This window comes from Anser anser (assembly GCF_964211835.1).
Source record: "Anser anser genome assembly, chromosome: Z".
NCBI lineage: Eukaryota > Metazoa > Chordata > Aves > Anseriformes > Anatidae > Anser > Anser anser.
Genome location: NC_139723.1, coordinates 57,629,420 through 57,647,330, shown reverse-complemented (window position 1 = coordinate 57,647,330; position 17,911 = coordinate 57,629,420). Strand labels below are relative to the sequence as shown.

The 17,911-nt window shown below is 38.2% G+C and overlaps 1 protein-coding gene and 1 long non-coding RNA gene across 2 annotated transcripts; both read left to right on the top strand.

Moving 5' to 3' along the window:
* The first annotated feature begins 2,914 nt into the window (after nt 1–2,914).
* On the top strand, nt 2,915–9,488 carry LOC310890089. The gene is made up of 3 exons (XR_014577014.1): nt 2,915–3,436; nt 6,256–6,564; nt 8,343–9,488. It is a non-coding gene; the product is annotated as an uncharacterized lncRNA (long non-coding RNA).
* An 879-nt stretch (nt 9,489–10,367) lies between these two features.
* LOC310889928 (monocarboxylate transporter 2-like) lies at nt 10,368–16,978 on the top strand. Its single transcript, XM_083818174.1, has 4 exons — nt 10,368–10,434; nt 10,557–10,700; nt 11,841–12,641; nt 14,403–16,978. The coding sequence occupies exons 1-4, from the start codon at nt 10,410–10,412 to the stop codon at nt 14,627–14,629; spliced, it is 1,197 nt and encodes a 398-aa protein (XP_083674300.1). The 5' UTR covers nt 10,368–10,409; the 3' UTR covers nt 14,630–16,978.
* The last annotated feature ends 933 nt before the right edge of the window (nt 16,979–17,911 follow it).

The following is a 17,911-nucleotide window of genomic DNA, read 5'->3' as shown; positions in this document are numbered from 1 at the left end:
ATTGACAGAAAATTGTGAAAATAGATTTTTATCCTGATCAACTGAGCAAAAATTTACTGTGATAGAAATATGTAAGAGCAGTTTTGGGAAACCCGAATTACATGATTATGATTAAAGATGAAAAGTATGGAGTAAGATGGAATGTAGAAAGTGAGTATTCAGTGTGCTGTCAAGTTGAACATTCTGGTTTTAAGTCACAGTCATGACAGGCCACAACAACGTCCTATAATTTCAGTGAGTAGAATATTAAAATAATAATCAGACTGACTGACTGATGCACTATTCCTGAGATCACTATTTTGTGTATAGACTTGAACCTACATGATTAAAAAATGACACAGTATTGGGATAATGGACAGTTCTTCAGGAATAACAGACTCAGACTGGCATGTATTAAATGGCACAGCAAAAGGACAACGGGCAAAGTCATAAGTTGCAACAAGGGAAATTCAAATTAGATGCAGAGGAAAACAAAATCACAGCTGGAAAAGACCTCTCAGATCATCTGGTCCAACATCTATCATGTGCATAGCTGTCTGGACAACACAGATTAGCTTCACCCACCTGTAAACATACAGGTGGTTTATTTTATCACAGTGAGACTCCAGAAGGTAGTGTAAGCTTACAGAGTTAGGATGGAAAGAACATTCTTCTGTGTAAGAACCAGACCTACTCATCCAGCACATATATCACAGAATCATCTAGGTTGGAAGAGACCTCCAAGATCACCTAGGCCAACCTCTGACCTAACACTAACAAGTCCTCCACTATATATATATATACACACACACAACCTTATGTATATATATTATATATATTTATATGTATATATATATATAAGGCTGTAAGAAAATCTGGCATAAAGATGTCTTCAGCTCAAGGCCTCTCAGGCTTTTCAGACGGAAGCTGTGCAGCAATATTATATATAGCTTCCTCCAACATGGGAAGGGAAGGAAGGAGAAAGGAGGCATAAACAACATCATTCCTGACAAGTCACTTTGAAACTTTGTCTTAAAATTAGTCCGCAATTCAGTTGGGAATCTACACCTATACCTCTGGAGTCACGTACTTTTCTTTGCCTATTAAGCAGAGTTTCTAGGATCATAGATTCCCAAGTTGTGTGAATATACTAATTGTGCTACAATTCTCATGTGATTTTCTCCTCTGGATTAAGCAGCCTCATCTCTCAGGTTTTCTTCTTGTCCACTTTTTTTCTGTCTTCTGCCTTCTGAAGGCACAGAATAAATTTCTCCAAATTGAAGAACTACCCCGGTGGAGAGTTTTGCCCAGCTGGATCAGTTCACCAATCTACCAGTGTGGTTCTCTGTGCAAAAGACCACATGACAGCAGCACGGCAAAGAAGGGATGGTAGCAACATTTCTGTCAGCAATGGACACTTACACACACTTAACACACACACACATAATTTTTCTTCGCTATTCTTTTGACTTCTCTAGCCCCAAAAAACAGTCATAGAGAATCATCCCAGTGAAAGAAAATTAGAATGTCACCACTATATACAGGGACTTGCTGACATCCCAAGGCCGAAAATATGAGCTTATCAAAGAATGATCATCAGCTGCATAGATTTCAAAATATTTCACACCAAAAGGACTGTCACTGAGTTTAGTTTTCAGTAATTTACGGCACTAAAGGCTAGGCACCATCCTGCCTTTGAACAGCACAAGGTGAATTAACACATTTAACCACTAGGTCTACTTTGATAACCTACATTCTATATATTTCAACCAACTTGCATTGAAACTATCATGAAGTAAAGAAATTAAATGTCAGGCTGTGAAGTTTTTATTAGACACCCTAGGCTTTGTTTCTCCTGCTGGACTGAAGCAAGTGTGAGGTGATACCGTTGACATACCTCTTCAACTGCACATAAGCTCTCACCCTATTTACTTGCCCTATATGAAATTTCCAGTAGTATCATTCATTTCTGAGATGCAGTTAATCCCTCATGGCTGGAAGCATGTTATAAGGACTCTCCAGCACCAACAGGAACATACTACCAAACAATATCTTGCATGAAATCTTGTCATATAGAACTACACTCTATTTTCCAGCTTATTTTTTTATTTCAGTTGTAAAACCAAATAAGCAAGAGGATACAACTTAAGTTGAATATATACTCAGATTAATTGTATTGGGTGAATGGCTATAGTAGCCCCTTCTTTTCTTCTTTCTTCTACTGAGTACTTAGAAGCTCATCATATCCTTTCTTACAAGAAATTAACTTTTCTGTGCTGTCCGTTCTGTCCAAAGGCAGCTGGAAGGTTTTATCCTTGGAAGAAAGCTGGAACTGCTTCAGCATCTCAAAAGTCAGTCCTAAAGCTATGGCAATAGCTCTCTCTCATGCAGTACATCAGAGGATAAAAAAGTATAAAACCAAAATTTTTCATCTCTGTCTTAATTATGCAAAGTCAACTAACCAATCCATACATTTGTCCTGCCCCTTGACTCAGAGATTACTGGTCAAGTCACAAGATAAGTACACTGGTATGTAAATAAAGAGATTACCAAAAAAAATGACAAACTACTGCAACAGACCTCTCACCCTGCTCCCTGCCACAAGGTATTACAATAACAGGTTATAGCCAGCATGAGCATAGTACAAGGCCAAGGGTTAGGAAATACAGAAACAGTCACCATAAACTAGCAGTGGAATCTGGGAGATAAAAGCAATACGAAATCTAGCAGAAAAGTGCAGTATTTAGGAAAATGACATCCCTGAAAAAAATAAAAAAGTAATAATAATTTAAAAAATCATACAACAAAGGGGAATATGCCTGAATGATATGGCAAAACATTCTGACCATGCATATTGCAGGCTTGAGATCTGGACAGCATATTCAGGCTTCCTATCATTTCTGTGGCTGCTGCAGGCTATGTGATGCTCAGCAGTAGCCAACATCTGGCCAACAGCACAACTGGAAGAGAAATGACAAATTAATTTAATGGTTGAACTCACTGGCAGTAACTGCCCCAAAATACTAGGGAGTTTGAAGTTGACTGATACATCTTAACTTTTTGACTGGCTGAATAGTTGAGTTCAATAAAAACTTTGGAGAGTAATCCAAGTCTAGTACCAGTACAATTCAGATACATTATAAAATTTGCCTTCCTTCTCCATTCCTTTCACCCATTCCTGATTTTGCTCTCTCTGAGCTCTAGTCAGGACAGAACTTTGTTTTCTGAGTGTAGGTGGAGTCAAATGACTTTTGTAGAGGTGGGAGGGAATCCTTATAAAATCTGACGATTTGCACATCCTGAGTGAGAGATATTGGCTTGTTCATCTAGACTGTGCATACAAGGAACAATGAGTAAGATGACCCAGTGGTTTGCAGCACAACTCAAGAACTTACATACCACTAGAAGGTAAAGGAGGAACTTCATATCCCATACAAATCTGGGTTATCTGAATAAGGTAATTTCTTTATGCAGTGCTTCATTTTTATTACTTCAAACTCTCTGCTTAGAGCATTCAGCTGCTCTTTCCTATCCTGTTATGATATGTCATTAAGTTGTGTTGTACATCATGTTCATTAGAGATATTCTGACTAAGATTATGTTAATGAAGTAAAAAAAGGATAATTTATTAAAAGATATTCTTGAATTTGTGTCTGAAGAGCATTAACTAACACAACTCTGCTGTATTTGGAGGTGCGGCAGCAGTTTCCCTCCAGGTTTTTCCCCCTTACTCTTAAAAACACATTTTCTGGGGCAAGGGGAAAAGTGAAGACATAAAAACATACCTTTTGCCATTACTTAATAGTTAAGAGTAAAAAGACATCATTAATGTTTTTCTCAGATGAGTTTTGTCTCATTTACGTGCTTTTAGTCAGCTCTCGTTTACAAGTGAAGGAGTGAAGAAAGCAGAGCATGGTGTCAGAAACATACCCACCAACTGCAACATTTAAGCTTTCTTCTACTCATCTCAGGCATTTCAGCAATTCCCTGCAGTATGTAGCTGCACTGCTTTCACATCTGTAAGGCTCACAGGAGATGATAACTTCATTAATTAATCAAGCAACTAAAATAGTTGTTTCATTTGGGAAGCAACTGGAATAGTCATTTCCCTTTTGAGTTTAGTCATTTCACTTTGGAGATGCATGTAGCAATGTGATCATTAAAACAGTCTGGAGAATGAATTCTTAGCTTTGACATGAAGTAATATTTGTAGTCAGAAAAAAAAAAAAAGAGTTCCTTTAAGTCTTGTGAGCAGCGGGGCCTGATTTGTACTCCTCCTAGGGCAGAGTTTGCTTAATGAAGGTGAAGAGTCCTGGGTAGTATCAGGAAGTAGATTTTATCATGCTTGTTTTAGTTGGTGTGCTGCTTGGTAAGTAGCAGGATTTCTTCTATCTGTCTTGCAGCAAAAATCAAAATCCCTTTCACAAGCATATCCATGCAGAGTGCAGAAATATCAGTATCGTTCTGCCCATGAAGGCTTATTTAGCCTGCGTGTTGCACCTTTTTTAGTGTTCTTCACTACCTCAGAACAAATTACAACCACGGCACTTGAGCCCAGGAATATAAGATATGGCTACAGCTGGATCAAGTTTCTGAATTTTCTTACAGTATCTGAGCACTAACACAAGTGGTAACATTTTCAAAATCCATGATCTTTGAAAGTACTAGCTTCATTTGACAACTGAGAAAATAGAGCCACAGCAAGATCAAATAACTTGCTGGAGATCACCCACAAACTGTGAAAATGAAAACCAGGTTCCTTCATATAGACCTCAAACACAAGGCATTCCTTCCTCTCTTCTGTCTGAGTTTTAAGATATTCAGGATGTTGTCTGAGACCTTCTGCAACTGATGAATCTGTCTGGCTATGTCTGTCATGTAAATGCATCCAGTGCCATATGTTAGCCAGAAGTTTGAGTCAAACACATGGCAGTGGGATGATTTTGCTTCTGATCCCCACAAGGGTCTGATGGCTTCTTTTCCCCCTCCTTTTCTCAGTTATTTAGGCCCCCCTGAGGTCATGTACCTCAGTGGAGCAAATCACAGAACTTGTGACTGTTGCTTCGTACTGGATGGCTTCTAGTGGTACCCTTATCTTTCTCAGCTGCACACATGGAAGATAAATATATTAAACTCATTTTTAGCTCACATTTTCACTTTTAGAACAAAGCTGCTTCCTATGCCATGTCTGTGTTATTTGGTCTCTTGCATTTAGTACAATATACCCACTCATAGTCATTTATACTGTCCATGAAGAAGCAAGAAAAAAGTAAGAATGTCCTTCTCTCAGCCAGATCCCACGTCTTCCATGCACTTCATGATTACTCCAAGTGTGTTACAAAATTTTAAGGAGAAACGCATTTTTTGAGTACTGCATTTAATAAGATATTCTTGTACCTTTAAAGATGCCTTCGCAAGTAGGCATTCTGATAAAAATGCTTTGCAGTGCTGGAAACATCAAGACTTATAAATGCTCAAGTGTTACAAAGATCACTGTGAAGTTCTTATCTATGGTTCCCTGAAAGTTTACTCACACTGTCAATATATTGGTTTAGGCCCAAAGGGGATTTTTACGATTAGGAACAGAATAAGCATAAAGTGATACTTCCCAGTTCCTGACTACTTGCAGCTTGGAGACTTCCTGGGCCAGAGACCACTTTTAAGCATTTAGTAACCCTTAAGTTTTCTGCAGCACATTTTTACGTCTCATATGACTCATAGGTATGACTCATAGGAGCAACATAGAAATTACAATTATGCTTCATCCATATACACACTTACGATCAGGGGCTGATGTGTACAAACAACTGCCTAGATGATTTTAAAATTTGTAAAGTTTATTGCATTGCTCAGAGAACATGAGGAAGCATGGTATCCTCTCAGGTGTTAATTTTTCTCCTTCTTGCTGTAAAGTGTTTGTTTGTAAAATGTGTGGGATAGGGCTCTTGAAGTTAACTAAAATAGTAAGAATCCTGGACCTGTCTTTGAGAACCATCTCTTTTCTGATCATCTTCCCTCTCACTTTCATTTCTTCTTGCTTCTTTTCTTCTGTCCCCCATGCCTATGTTTTTCTCATTTTTTTCTTTTCCTCTTTTACTTTCTTTCTTCTACTTTCTAATTTTCTTTCTGTCTCCTAGAGCATCTGTTTCCCAGCTAATATTTTCAATCAAACCACTGAAATGCATATTGCATTTTCATTAGGTAATTACTTGTATAAATCATTCCAAGAGTATTTGAATTCATTTATTTAACACTGGGCCTTCTACTAATTTGCAGATCTGTTAAAAATCTTCACCACCACTCCTGAAACAAACAAACAAACAAACACACACACAAAAAAACCACCAACCAACAACTGAGAGAAGATTTGAGACATGGAAAAGGTGCATGCCAAAGAGAGCAGTCCGCCAGATGGCGGCTATGGATGGGTTGTGGTGGTGTCAGCCTTCATGGTGATGGGCCTGACTGCTGCTGTTCTCAAGACTTTTGGTCTGTTCTTTGTTGAAATCCAGGAGCACTTTGATGAGCTTGCAAGCACCATTTCCTGGATCACGTCAGTAACTATTGCCACTTTTCATTTAGGAGGTAGGTAAACGTGATCTTCTAGCACTTTGTCTTAAGGTCTTACCTACTCAAGAAACTTTGAAGAGGTTCTTTAAAAACGAAACAAAACAAAACACAAAGCAACAACAACAACAAAACATGCAAAACCAAAGCATGTAAAGATGATGCTACCTTATTCTGTCTCTTACAAAAAAAAAAAAAAAAAAAAAGGTATCCATGTTAGTGAGGACTCTTTGTGTATACAAAGAAATCAGTTGACCTCAGAGAATTTATGTACCTAGAATCATGATTCAACATTCCTACAGGCTTCGTATCAAACTCAGTGGAGGAAATCCTAAGAACTTCAGAGCCTGTTGGATCAAGCACTTAAACCAGTTTGCAAATTCACTGATTTTGCAGTGACTATCACTTTTTCTAAGTGCTTGATGACAAGAACTGTGACCCTGCCTATCAGATAAGCCATCTGCTGCCAAAATGGTGACTCTCAGCCCTGCTTCCTCCCCATTTCTCCTTTTTCACTTCACAAACTTCCCCTTTCCTTTTGCCTAATGCCAGTTCTGGCTCTCCTTGCCAAGACTGGTTCCAAGTCAATGATCTGAGAGAAAGCTCATGAAGTTAAAATAAAAATAAAAAATCAGCTTACCTATAGAGAGGAAAGGGAAGACAAGACCATACAAACAGTAAGGAAAGAGAGAGTAAACTAGACTAGTCAAATGCAGTCAATGAGCTATTGGGTCAGGCCAAATGCCTGTTTTCACCAAAGTAAAGAAGGAAGAATATCAGATATACTGCATTTGGCTCTTCACTTAGTCATTTACAGAGTCTTTTGTGCCATTGTAAACTGGATCATCCTTCACCTTTATAATGAAGATTACAAATGGGCAGGCAGAAACTGCATAGAACTGGTGAGGTCCTCTATACATATTCTGAAATGGGTATCTAATTGCAACAGGTAAGTATCCTTATGTAAGAAATGTTATCATAATTTTCATTGTGAAGAGGTTTCATTGCATAGATGCTGTACAATTATATACCTCCTACTCAGTCCACACCTACCAGTATTATCATACTACTTGCAAATATTATTGCTTATCATTGCATTACTTCCAAAGATCAACTGATTTATCTTTGTGAAGTGTATTAAGAAGAACAAAACAGTAATTCAAAATCAAAGTCAAAAGATAAAGCAAAATATGGATTGACAGGATTTTGTTAGTTCCATAAACTGCTATCCTTGCTTTATTCGCAGCATTGTTTCAATCTGACAGAAATAATTGAAGTAGAAAAATCAATGAGAATTCTGCTTTTCCATCTATTTCATGGTCTACAGAAATAAATAAATGGGAATCTAACAATTTGTTTTACAAACTACACTTATCACTGACCTAATTGTGATACTATTTTGTCATTCATGCATATGAATTTAGTGTAGGGAAAAAAAAAGGAGGATAAAAGAACTCAAAAAAATGTTGGTTTTTTTTTTTGTTGTTTTTGTTTGTTTGCTTATTTTTAAAATATATTTACATTATATAGGAATGTCTCAAGGATAGAACAGATTAAATGAAATTGCCAATGTATAAACAAGCAAAATTACATTTGTCTAGCAGGTGTAAGGCTGGTGTACTTCAAAGAAAGCAGCTGTAATTTTCAGCAGAAATTTTCAGCCTTCGAAATCCTTTTAAAATAAGCCTCTTACAGCTTGATGGCCAAATATTCTGAAACCTTTCTGTATAGCTTTTCACAATTTCTTGCATCACTCATTAATTTTCCTTCTTCTCCTGCCTTTGCTTCATTTATAGGGACCAGAAGACTTTCTGCTGAAGATCATCTGAGCCTCCAGTTCTTTGAGCATCTTTCCTGGCCTGGCTTAGTCTTTCCTAACATGTCCCACTGGGAAACCTTCAGTGTCATTTGGCTCAGTATGAAGGATGATCAGTGAATTATTAATTTTTTCCCATTTGGATCTTTTCAACATCTTTTCAGAATCTCCATGTCTTTCATGGAAGGAGAGCACATTTCTGCCTGGGGGTTTGTGTCTGCAACAGGCCATTCAATTTACCAGAGCAGGGATTTCTCCATCACATGCATAGGCCTCTTCCTGGTAGTAGTGTGTATCTCCCGCCACCTTTCTCTTTGGCACTGTGGTTGCTTGTAAGTTTTCTGAGCATTGCCCTTTATCCTTTCAAGCTCTGATCCCTTGCTGTCTTCTCCACTCCCAGTTCTGTGACTAGCTCCTTTCTTCTTCCTGCTATCCTGGCTTCAATTTCTGTTTCTTCTCTTTCTCTACTAAAAAAATTGCTCTGTGGTAGTAGCTCTGTTCCAATTGCAGATCTTTCATCATTAAGCACTTTATGGATCTTTCTTGTTACCCTCAGCCTACTTTTCTCTTCTTTTGCTCATCATATGTGTATGATTCTCCAAATGCATACACTTCATCCTATCTCATCCCTTCCACTACATCTTACAAACCACACCTGAATTCCAGTATCAATCGTACGTGCTTATCAAATCATTTTACTTTTGTTGTAAATGCTGATAGGACATGTTGGGTTTGTACAGCTTCTCTCAGATAACATGCATCCTGCAGCCTTTGTGATTGTTAATATCTCTCTGTCAGGTTTACTTCACTTGTCTTAGTTACCGGAATCTCTTCGTATCTTACTTAATGTGGGGAATGGAAAACAGCCTGCCCCTACAACCTACTGTAAAACCTCGTTTGCTGACTGCCCTCTCTTCATTGTCTTACCGCTTATTTCAGTTTATAACAACAGCCTTCATTAACTGAGTTTCATTACATCCCGGAACTCCAGAGTCCAAAATACCTACAACTCTCATGAAGCTTACTTGTATTCTCTAAGAAACCCTACCGAACAACGGGTTTTGTCCCGTGTTACTTCGGTTCCATCTAGTGGCCATTATTATTTCATAAATAAGTGCACTTGACATCATCCACACAGAACAGAGAGTGCCTTTTGGTGACAGGTATGGTCTTATTAAGGTATACCATAAAGTATACCTTACGGTATACCATATACTACATATACTTTATTCTATATAATGTATATTGTACCATAAAGTATCCTTTAAAATACACGTATACTATACAACTATAACTTGGTGCTGGTGGAAAAACAACTAGGCAAGAACTGATCCTTGATTAAGCAAAAAACATTCCTAACATTTCTTTGTTGGCATTTTTTTTTTTTTCGGAATTGCAGCACCAAGTTGTGAGATTGAGGCAAAAAACCTCAGATCTGTACTTCACGCACCTTTTCCTCTCTGTGTTGAAGAGTTCCTACAGTCTGCTGAGAGGAACTGTACCAGTCAAATATAAATTTAAGAAATGAACTGCATAATTCCTGGAAAAATATTACCTAAAAATAAGCCTCAACTTTTTGTCCTTTATAAAACTTCTCACAATTTCATGAACAGATGATTTTGCAAAGTGTAGAGGGTAAAAAGCTGATGTTCTCCAGAAACCTTTTGTGCCAGCCATATAAATTGTATGTTCACAATAATACATTTTTATAGATTAAGATAGACATTTTTATAGATTAACCTAGAGATTCTGAGGATGGGGTTTCCCTTTCTGCTAAAAGGCTACACGAATTTCTGTCACGCAGAAAAGACACATGGTTGTGTCTTTATATCCAGTAGAACTGTTCCACAAAGAAAACAGTGAAATGTTCTTTCCATTTAAAAAAAAAAAAAATCCACTTAATGTTTTTTGAATAGATATGTGTGTTTTCTTTTTGAATCTGTGTTGCCAGGGCTGTCATTTCCCTATGAGGTAGGATCTTGATGAGCCCTCGTGTCCAGGAGAATACAGCAGAATTCAGGCTGTGGCATTGTCTCACACATGCACCATGGCCCCACAGAACAGAAGACTGGGTATTTGCTTCTTTGAATGAAAGCTATTTCATTTTTGAGTGCTTTATGTGATTGCTCAGTCACGTCAATCAGCTTAATGTTCCTAACGTATTTATCTTGCTCCTGTTTTGCTGCTGATCTAGCCCCCGTTGCCAGCGCACTATGTGTAAAATACTCCCATCGGGCAGTTCTGGTCACTGGAGGACTCCTTGCTTTTTCAGGAATGGCACTGGGATTTCTTGGGCTCAACATGGTCTGGATGTATGCAACAACTGGCTTCCTACAGGGTATGACTTTTGGCTTTACAGGTTTCTTTCACTAGCAACTCAGAGCCCTTACCTGTGGATGCTAATGGTAGGAGTTCTAAAGATCTGATTTCTATTCTGATTTTATAAACATCTAGAACCTTTAACCATCCTTAAAAGTTGTTCCCCTCGTGTTCCACTCTAGAATTCGTGCTAGAAAACTGAATGACATGGTAAAGTAATAATTAGATGCTAGTAATTTTTACCTTCTAATTATATGCAACCAGCAAATGAAAAGTGTTTTATCTTTTTAATCAGAGCTGAGAGCTCTGTGAAGGTCTGAAGAGCCTAATGAATGCTGAAGCACAGAGACCTAAAGATCCCAAATTTTTTACTTTCTATCACATAATACTACATTTTGAACACCTTTCCTGGCTTTCAGTTGATTGAAATCCTTTGCTTCACTCCAGGTGAAAACAGGCCAGAAATTTATTTTCAACTAGGATTTTCCTGGAACAGGAAGCAAGGCTGGCAGGGAATAAAATAAGCCATTCCCAGTTCCATGCTGGATAGCTGAGAAAATGTCTGGAATTTGAGTCCTTTGGCAGTCCTGAGCCTGCTAAGTACTTTCAAAAGAATCATTAAAATTAAATTAAATTAAAGCAGGATCGAAGCCAAGCAGTCTGGCAAAACAATGAAAAGTAGAGGTAATACACCAGCTTCCTTCACATCCTCCTTCAGCTTCTAACCCTGAACAGAACTCAACTTAATCCAAAGATGTGATCTAGGACCATCCTCAATTAGGTCAGAATGAACACTATTAGTCTATTTTGTTTCAACTCCACAGTCATATGATTTCTAATCTCACGGCAAATTTGTCAAAACAGTGGGTTTTTTATTTTTATCCCCCCCCCCCCCCCCCCCCGGTGAGAATACAGTTGTGTATACATCATACTCGGTTTTTTTTTAGTTGAACTTAAAACCTATTCTTACAGAACAAATGCTAAAAATACATTCTTACACAAAGTACAGCTGAACTGATGCTCCCATTAGGAAAAAAATTATTTTTATTTTCCCACTTTTAAACTTTGCAAATGTAAGAGTGCTGACTATTTTAATTTCCAGCTTCACAGAATACTTCAACAGATTCTAACTGGCACTATTTGTATTGGTGTTTTTCAGGACTTGGGATTTCCTTTTCATGGACACCAGCCATTAGTATTGTTAGCCATTATTTTTCCAAGAAAAGAGCTTTGGCTAATGCTATTGCCAGTGCTGGAGAATGTGCATTTGCATTTACATTTGGGCCATTCTTCCAGTGGTTGATTGGCCAATATGGATGGAAAGGTGCCCTCTTGATCATAGGTGGCATCCAACTCAATATCTGTGTCTGTGGAGTGCTGATGCGACCCTTGAAAAGCAACTGCTGCCTTGAGGCGAGCCATTCTGAAACACCACCTGGCAGTGGTGCATCTAGGATAGAAAAAGAAGAAAAGTCTTCTACCACCCACAAAACCTTCAACTGGATGCTTGTGAGGAGACCGGAGTTTGTTCTTTATGCCATGTTTGGCATATTAGCTGCTATGAGCTTTTTTGTTCCTCCATTATTTTTAGTTCCACTTAGCTACAGCCTGGGAATAGATGAATCTTGGACTGCCTCCCTCCTATCCATTTTGGCTATGGTGGACTTTGCAGGCAGACTGCTATGTGGGTGGTATGCCAATCTCCATGTTACCAAAACTATTCATTTACTGACAATGACAATTACACTGATCAGCACTTCCTTGATGCTGTTGCCACTGGCTAACAATTACTTGTCCTTGGCAATATTCACTGGCTTCTATGGATTCTTCTTTGGCACAACAGTCGCCGTTCACATTACAGTGCTAGCGGATGTTGTGGGCATGTCAGATTTTGACAGTGCTCTAGGGCTTTTCATGCTCATTCGAAGCACTGGAGGTTTTCTGGGGCCTCCTCTTGCTGGTAAGTTGATACTTTGCTAAATACAGTTTACAAGAATATGAGGAGTGGTAACCCAGACTGAAAAATCTGGATCTGGACCAAATTTTGCCCTCTGTTAGCTCAGGAGTATCTGGACCAAGAAGTAAATAAAACAAAGAGTCAGTTTAATTTCTCTAAAAATATCTTGCTTCCTTTCTTCTCTGTGGTTTTAGAGATACCTCTTCAACATGAAAGCAGGGAAGAATGGCAGGGTTCATATGGTGTTCCTGTTTCCTGATTCACACTTGATGGACTCCCATTCTCTTGTTATGAAAGTGTACCTTTGGAGCAAGCAGCAGATCCATACTTGCCGAGGAGATACTGTTGGATTTTTGGAACTTTGATACTAATGGTGTTGCATAAATGCTGGTATTGTTGGAAAGGTTTATACAGAAGGTCACATTTAACAGCTTGAAACAATAGATTATGTGAACCCCGAGGAAATATTCACAGAGATGCCTGCTGTTTTCAGGCAGTATTTGAGGTAATCAGTATAATAAATGGGGAGGCAGCATAAAAAAACAGTGGGAAGAGAAAGCAGACAATGAGACAGCACAAGGATATTGGTTGGCAGTACCAAGAGTCATCTTGGAAAAATGTGAGGAAAAACAGCTGCAGGCTGTAGGGACTTTACGAAGTGATATGGCAGAAAAATGACCAATCTAAAAAGTAGATCTGAGCCCTCATCCAAAGACTGCTGAATAAAATGAGACACTGCTCACAGACTACCATGACTTCTGTGGTAATGACACCACATAAAAGGCTGCAAGTGGGTCAGAGTAAGTACTGTAACATTTTAATCTTCTTTTGAAGATACAGAAACAAGGAAGATTAAGGAGAACTTCAGAAGAAATAGTATCAAAGTTATGCCAGGAAGATCTTAAAAAACTACAACAATAACAGGACTTACAGATACTGTGCCTGATCACAAACACTGATTACCTGGGGATCAGTGTGATCCCTTTCGCATATATGCAGCAAGCGAAAAAGAGGGTACAAGAGCAGAGGGAACCATTAGTGCTTTACTAGCTCTTCTCTCTTACTTTAAGAGTAAAACGCAAAGATTTGGTTTCAGAGTTCCTCTGCCTAGCAGGACTGATGTTAGATAGGAGTGAGAACTGCCATTGTACCCACCAAGCAGCCAGTATTATTAGTGCATGCACTGCTACAGCACTGCTACTATTTCCTCTGCATGGTGCACAATGGCTTAGGTGTTTCAGTTGGGTTAAACCTACCTAAAAAAACAGGGTCTTTTGTTTCAGTAATGCCCAAGACTGAAAAATGTTGAGCAGAGGTCAGTAGTAGCACTATAGGCAACCTATCAGCAGAGGGCATATCCTTTCTTGCTTTAAACTCCTGGTCTACAGCTGAAGTCTGATTTACAGCATCTGATGATAGCTACACCTCAGAATATGGGGCTACTAAGATACAAAGCTGCAAGATTTGTTTATTTTTCTGCCATTGCCTTTATTGTCCATCATATTTTGGGTTGGAAAGTGTTTCAAACTGTATAGCATTATGTTTTGCTAAAGTTCACATATAAAGTAAATGAGAAGTGAATTGTGTTTTATGTTTTAAAATGCTATAATGGACCAATATTCTATGCACTCATGGTGCAGAAAGCTGCAACACAGTTATATAGCCAGTATACTCCCTTTAAGAGAGGATATGTTCACACTGATGAGCTAATTCACATTAGCCTGTTTTCTATCAGTCACATTACTGTCTTTTTTTTCTTTCCAGGTCTGATTGTGGACATGGCTGGAGATTACAAAGCAGGCTTCTACATGGCAGGAGCCACTCTTGTCCTAGCAGCTGTATTTTTAGTTATTTTAGATCAATTTCAACAAAGAAGTGAAAGAGGAAGTCAGACTAATACTAAACCAGAGAAGTCAACATTACCATACCCTTCTCTCCATTTCCTGAAACTTCAGAACAGAAGTTATCAAGAACATGATGTAGTGGTGTGACTACGCTGGACATCTTACAACTTTTCAGGACTTATAAAAGTGTCTGATTTTCTCCAAAGTCAATATTAGTAGGATTTTTAAAATGGTGGATGTTTTGGGTAGGAATGTTTGAAACAGAGGAAGAAAGTCAGTCATTTACAAGTAAACAATCCCTGTAACCATTGCCATATTATTTTGATGTTGAAGTTCCATTTTAACTTTACAAGTCTTCAGCACAGTCCCATAAGGCTGTGATAAGCAAGCTAGAGAATCTATGATCTAAACTAAATGCTTGCAAGGCTTTAACTGGAAGACATACATAAAGTGCAAAAGTGTAAAGTGGAACAAGAATGAGAAATGCTAAAAAAAAAAAAAAAGGCTTAAAGAAAAAAATGTAAAAAATAAAGGCTGTCCAGCTTAGAAAATAAAAGGTTTAGAGAGTATGAAAACAGCCTTCAAATCTGTAATAGTCTGAGATAAAGAAAACGAATTTTTTTTTTTCTTATTTAGGCAATCAGTAAATGGTATAATTTACAGCAAGGCGGTGTTATCTCATGGAAAAAAAGAACAATGACAAAAAAACATAAATCTCATTATAGACAGTTAAGCATAGAAAGAGAGTATAGGGAGAATAAAATAGCATAGAGATATCAGAGAATAGATGAGACAAGAGAGAGAATCTAAATATACCCAGTGCTGCCTCAGAATAGTGGGATGGACTAGATGATTTCCTGAGTTCCTCTTTAGTTCTACATTGCAATTATCCTAAGGCTCTTCGAGCACGTATTTGATTTATGAGAACAAAAAGAGTCTGTATCCAAATCAGATCTTTTTTGTAATTTTATTTTATCTGCGGCAGAGGTAATAGAAGAGAAGAGAGGAAGGACTGGATCACATTTAAAAAAAAAAAAAAAAACAGTAGAAGGAAAAAACATAGCACTTAAGGGCTTTCAAACTACACCAAATGTTATAGCTGCCTTACTTATGAACTTCAGAGTGTTTTTTCATTGAAACATTTTATCTGTGTAGCCAAGTTTAACATCAATCACTCATCTACAATAATTATTTCTCATAACATAGAAATAATAATAATTTCAAAATTTTAATTATTTTACAGGAAATTAGCTGAGCTACTAGTAAACTAACTATCTGTGAGGGCTGGATTACAGAACACACAGTGGGAGAGACACAACTGGCCAGGCGAAGACTTGTAGCAAGGACTTGAAATTTCTGGCAAAACATGTTTCAGTCATTTCAATTTAATAACATAGTTTTCTGTAGAAGTCTAAGTCACTGCAGTGTTCTGATACTCAAAATAACCCTTCGTTTTTTAAATTGGAAGAGGAATTGTTGGAGGGGGAACGAATGGAGAAACATTTAATACAGGCCATTTCCTTTCTATTAAACTTCTGCATTTTCAATTAAAATTCTATATTTTATTTACAATCCCTGTCTCCAATTTCTGTGTTTTGAGGCATCTTGACATTTGCCAAGGGCAGTACAGAAAGCTAGCAGCATCTGTGGCTGTGGGCACAGGGGCAGTCAGATCAAAGGAGGTGCTTCCTCTGCCCCCCCCCCCAAGCCATCAGGATGAGGATGTTCATCATAACTGAAAGGTCCCCTTACCCACACTTAATGTACTGTATTTGTTGCTGAAGTAGATTCAGCACTGAAATACTGAAGTGGTTCTACTGAAATTCCCAGTAAACACAAAACTAAAGCCTTTATCAAGGTACATATGTTTCTTTGCTTTGCCTGCTACAGAAAACCTTAAATGCCAGTGAAAAATAAAGACTATCAATTAAGGGAAATAAACAAATTAATAAAAAATCTCATCTAGAAAGATGGAATCACACTGTCAGCAGAATAAAAACAACCACCATTCTTTTTAAAAGGTCAAGTATATTATTTTCAGTTACAGTGGAAGCGTATTTACCATACCTATCATCAAGATTCATCAATGTATAGGTTTGCCACAGACTGCTGGCTCTGAGAAAAGGTCTGGATTTCTTTGGGGTTTCTTGTAATTATACCTCCTCTTCCATCTTCTGCTCTGAAATTTTATGTATTAAAAGGTAACACCTGTGAAATCCTTGCATAAATTCAAGTGACTGTATACTCAAGGCATCAGCAACATCACCTCAGAGAAATGGGGTTTTGTAAGGAAACTAAGATCAGAACTAGAACATGATGTTTCACCTTCTCATCCATCCGATTTCTCAATAGCAGCATTGTGCATTTACATACCAGCGGCACCGCATACTTAGGACAAAGTTGTCCTCTCACCTCACCCCACCCCATCCCATCCTCCCACCCCCTTTATTTTACTGTTAACAAGAAATTCTTTCAGACATAGAATATTTGATCAGTTGAAATTCCCCCCCCCCAACACTGCTTGAGGTAAGGAAGGAGCAGAAACCACTGCTTTTGGTATCACATGGATTTTCTCTGTCAGCTTTGCTTATCCTGGAACAAAGAACACTCTTCAGTCAGAACTCCCTCCCAGAAGTGAAGCTTTTCTTCAGCAAAACACATGGTTTGATAAGAAACTCTGTGACATTTTTAAAGTATTACCCAAGGGCCAGCATGTTTCTTTGGGAATTTGATAGACTGATAGTGTATATTTACCATTTTACATAGGTATCTACAGAAAGTTTCTCTGTATCTCATTCACACTTTAAATGCTCACTAAATTCATCTGGAATACTATAAAAGAAACACCAAATCATTTTAGGTAAATAAGCAAATTTATGCTCCTCGCTGTTTTTCGTTTTTCTTCCTCCCTTTACTCCCTCTGCAAAAAAAGGGTTGTTTCAGACTTTAATGGGTCTTGTGGTGTTAATCACAGAATACCCAGATGGCTGAAGTTGGAAGGGACCTTTGAAGGTCACCTGCTCCAACCCCAGCTCCAGCAGGGACACCCAGAGCAGGTTGTCACAGGCCATGTCCAGGTGGCTTTTGAAGGTCTCCAAGACTCCACAACCTCTTTGGGCAACCTGTGCCAGTGCTCGGTCACTTGCACAGCACAGACGTGCTTCCCGGTGCTTAGCTGGAATCTCCTGTGCTCCAGTTCATGACCACTGTCTCTTGTCCTGGCACTGGGCACGACCACAGAAAATAATCCAAACAAATATCCTATCTAAACAAGATAAGATTTTTACCTTCATTAGGAAAAAGCATGGGAACACATAAGCAGAAGAAATGATCTGGCTCTTCCCAGCTCCATGCTCACTGAAAATACTGATGTTAAGACTTTCATCTGATTTCCTAAGGAAATGGATGTTAATTTCACACTCTCTTCTT

What these genes read in the sequence shown, in the direction of transcription:
- LOC310889928 (XM_083818174.1), top strand. Translation starts at nt 10,410, where the DNA reads ATGGCCCCACAGAACAGAAGACTGG. An exon ending in CCCACAGAACAGAAGACTGG is followed by an intron (nt 10,435 to 10,556) that starts GTATTTGCTTCT and finishes CTGCTGATCTAG; the next exon opens with CCCCCGTTGCCAGCGCACTA. An exon ending in AACAACTGGCTTCCTACAGG is followed by an intron (nt 10,701 to 11,840) that starts GTATGACTTTTG and finishes GGTGTTTTTCAG; the next exon opens with GACTTGGGATTTCCTTTTCA.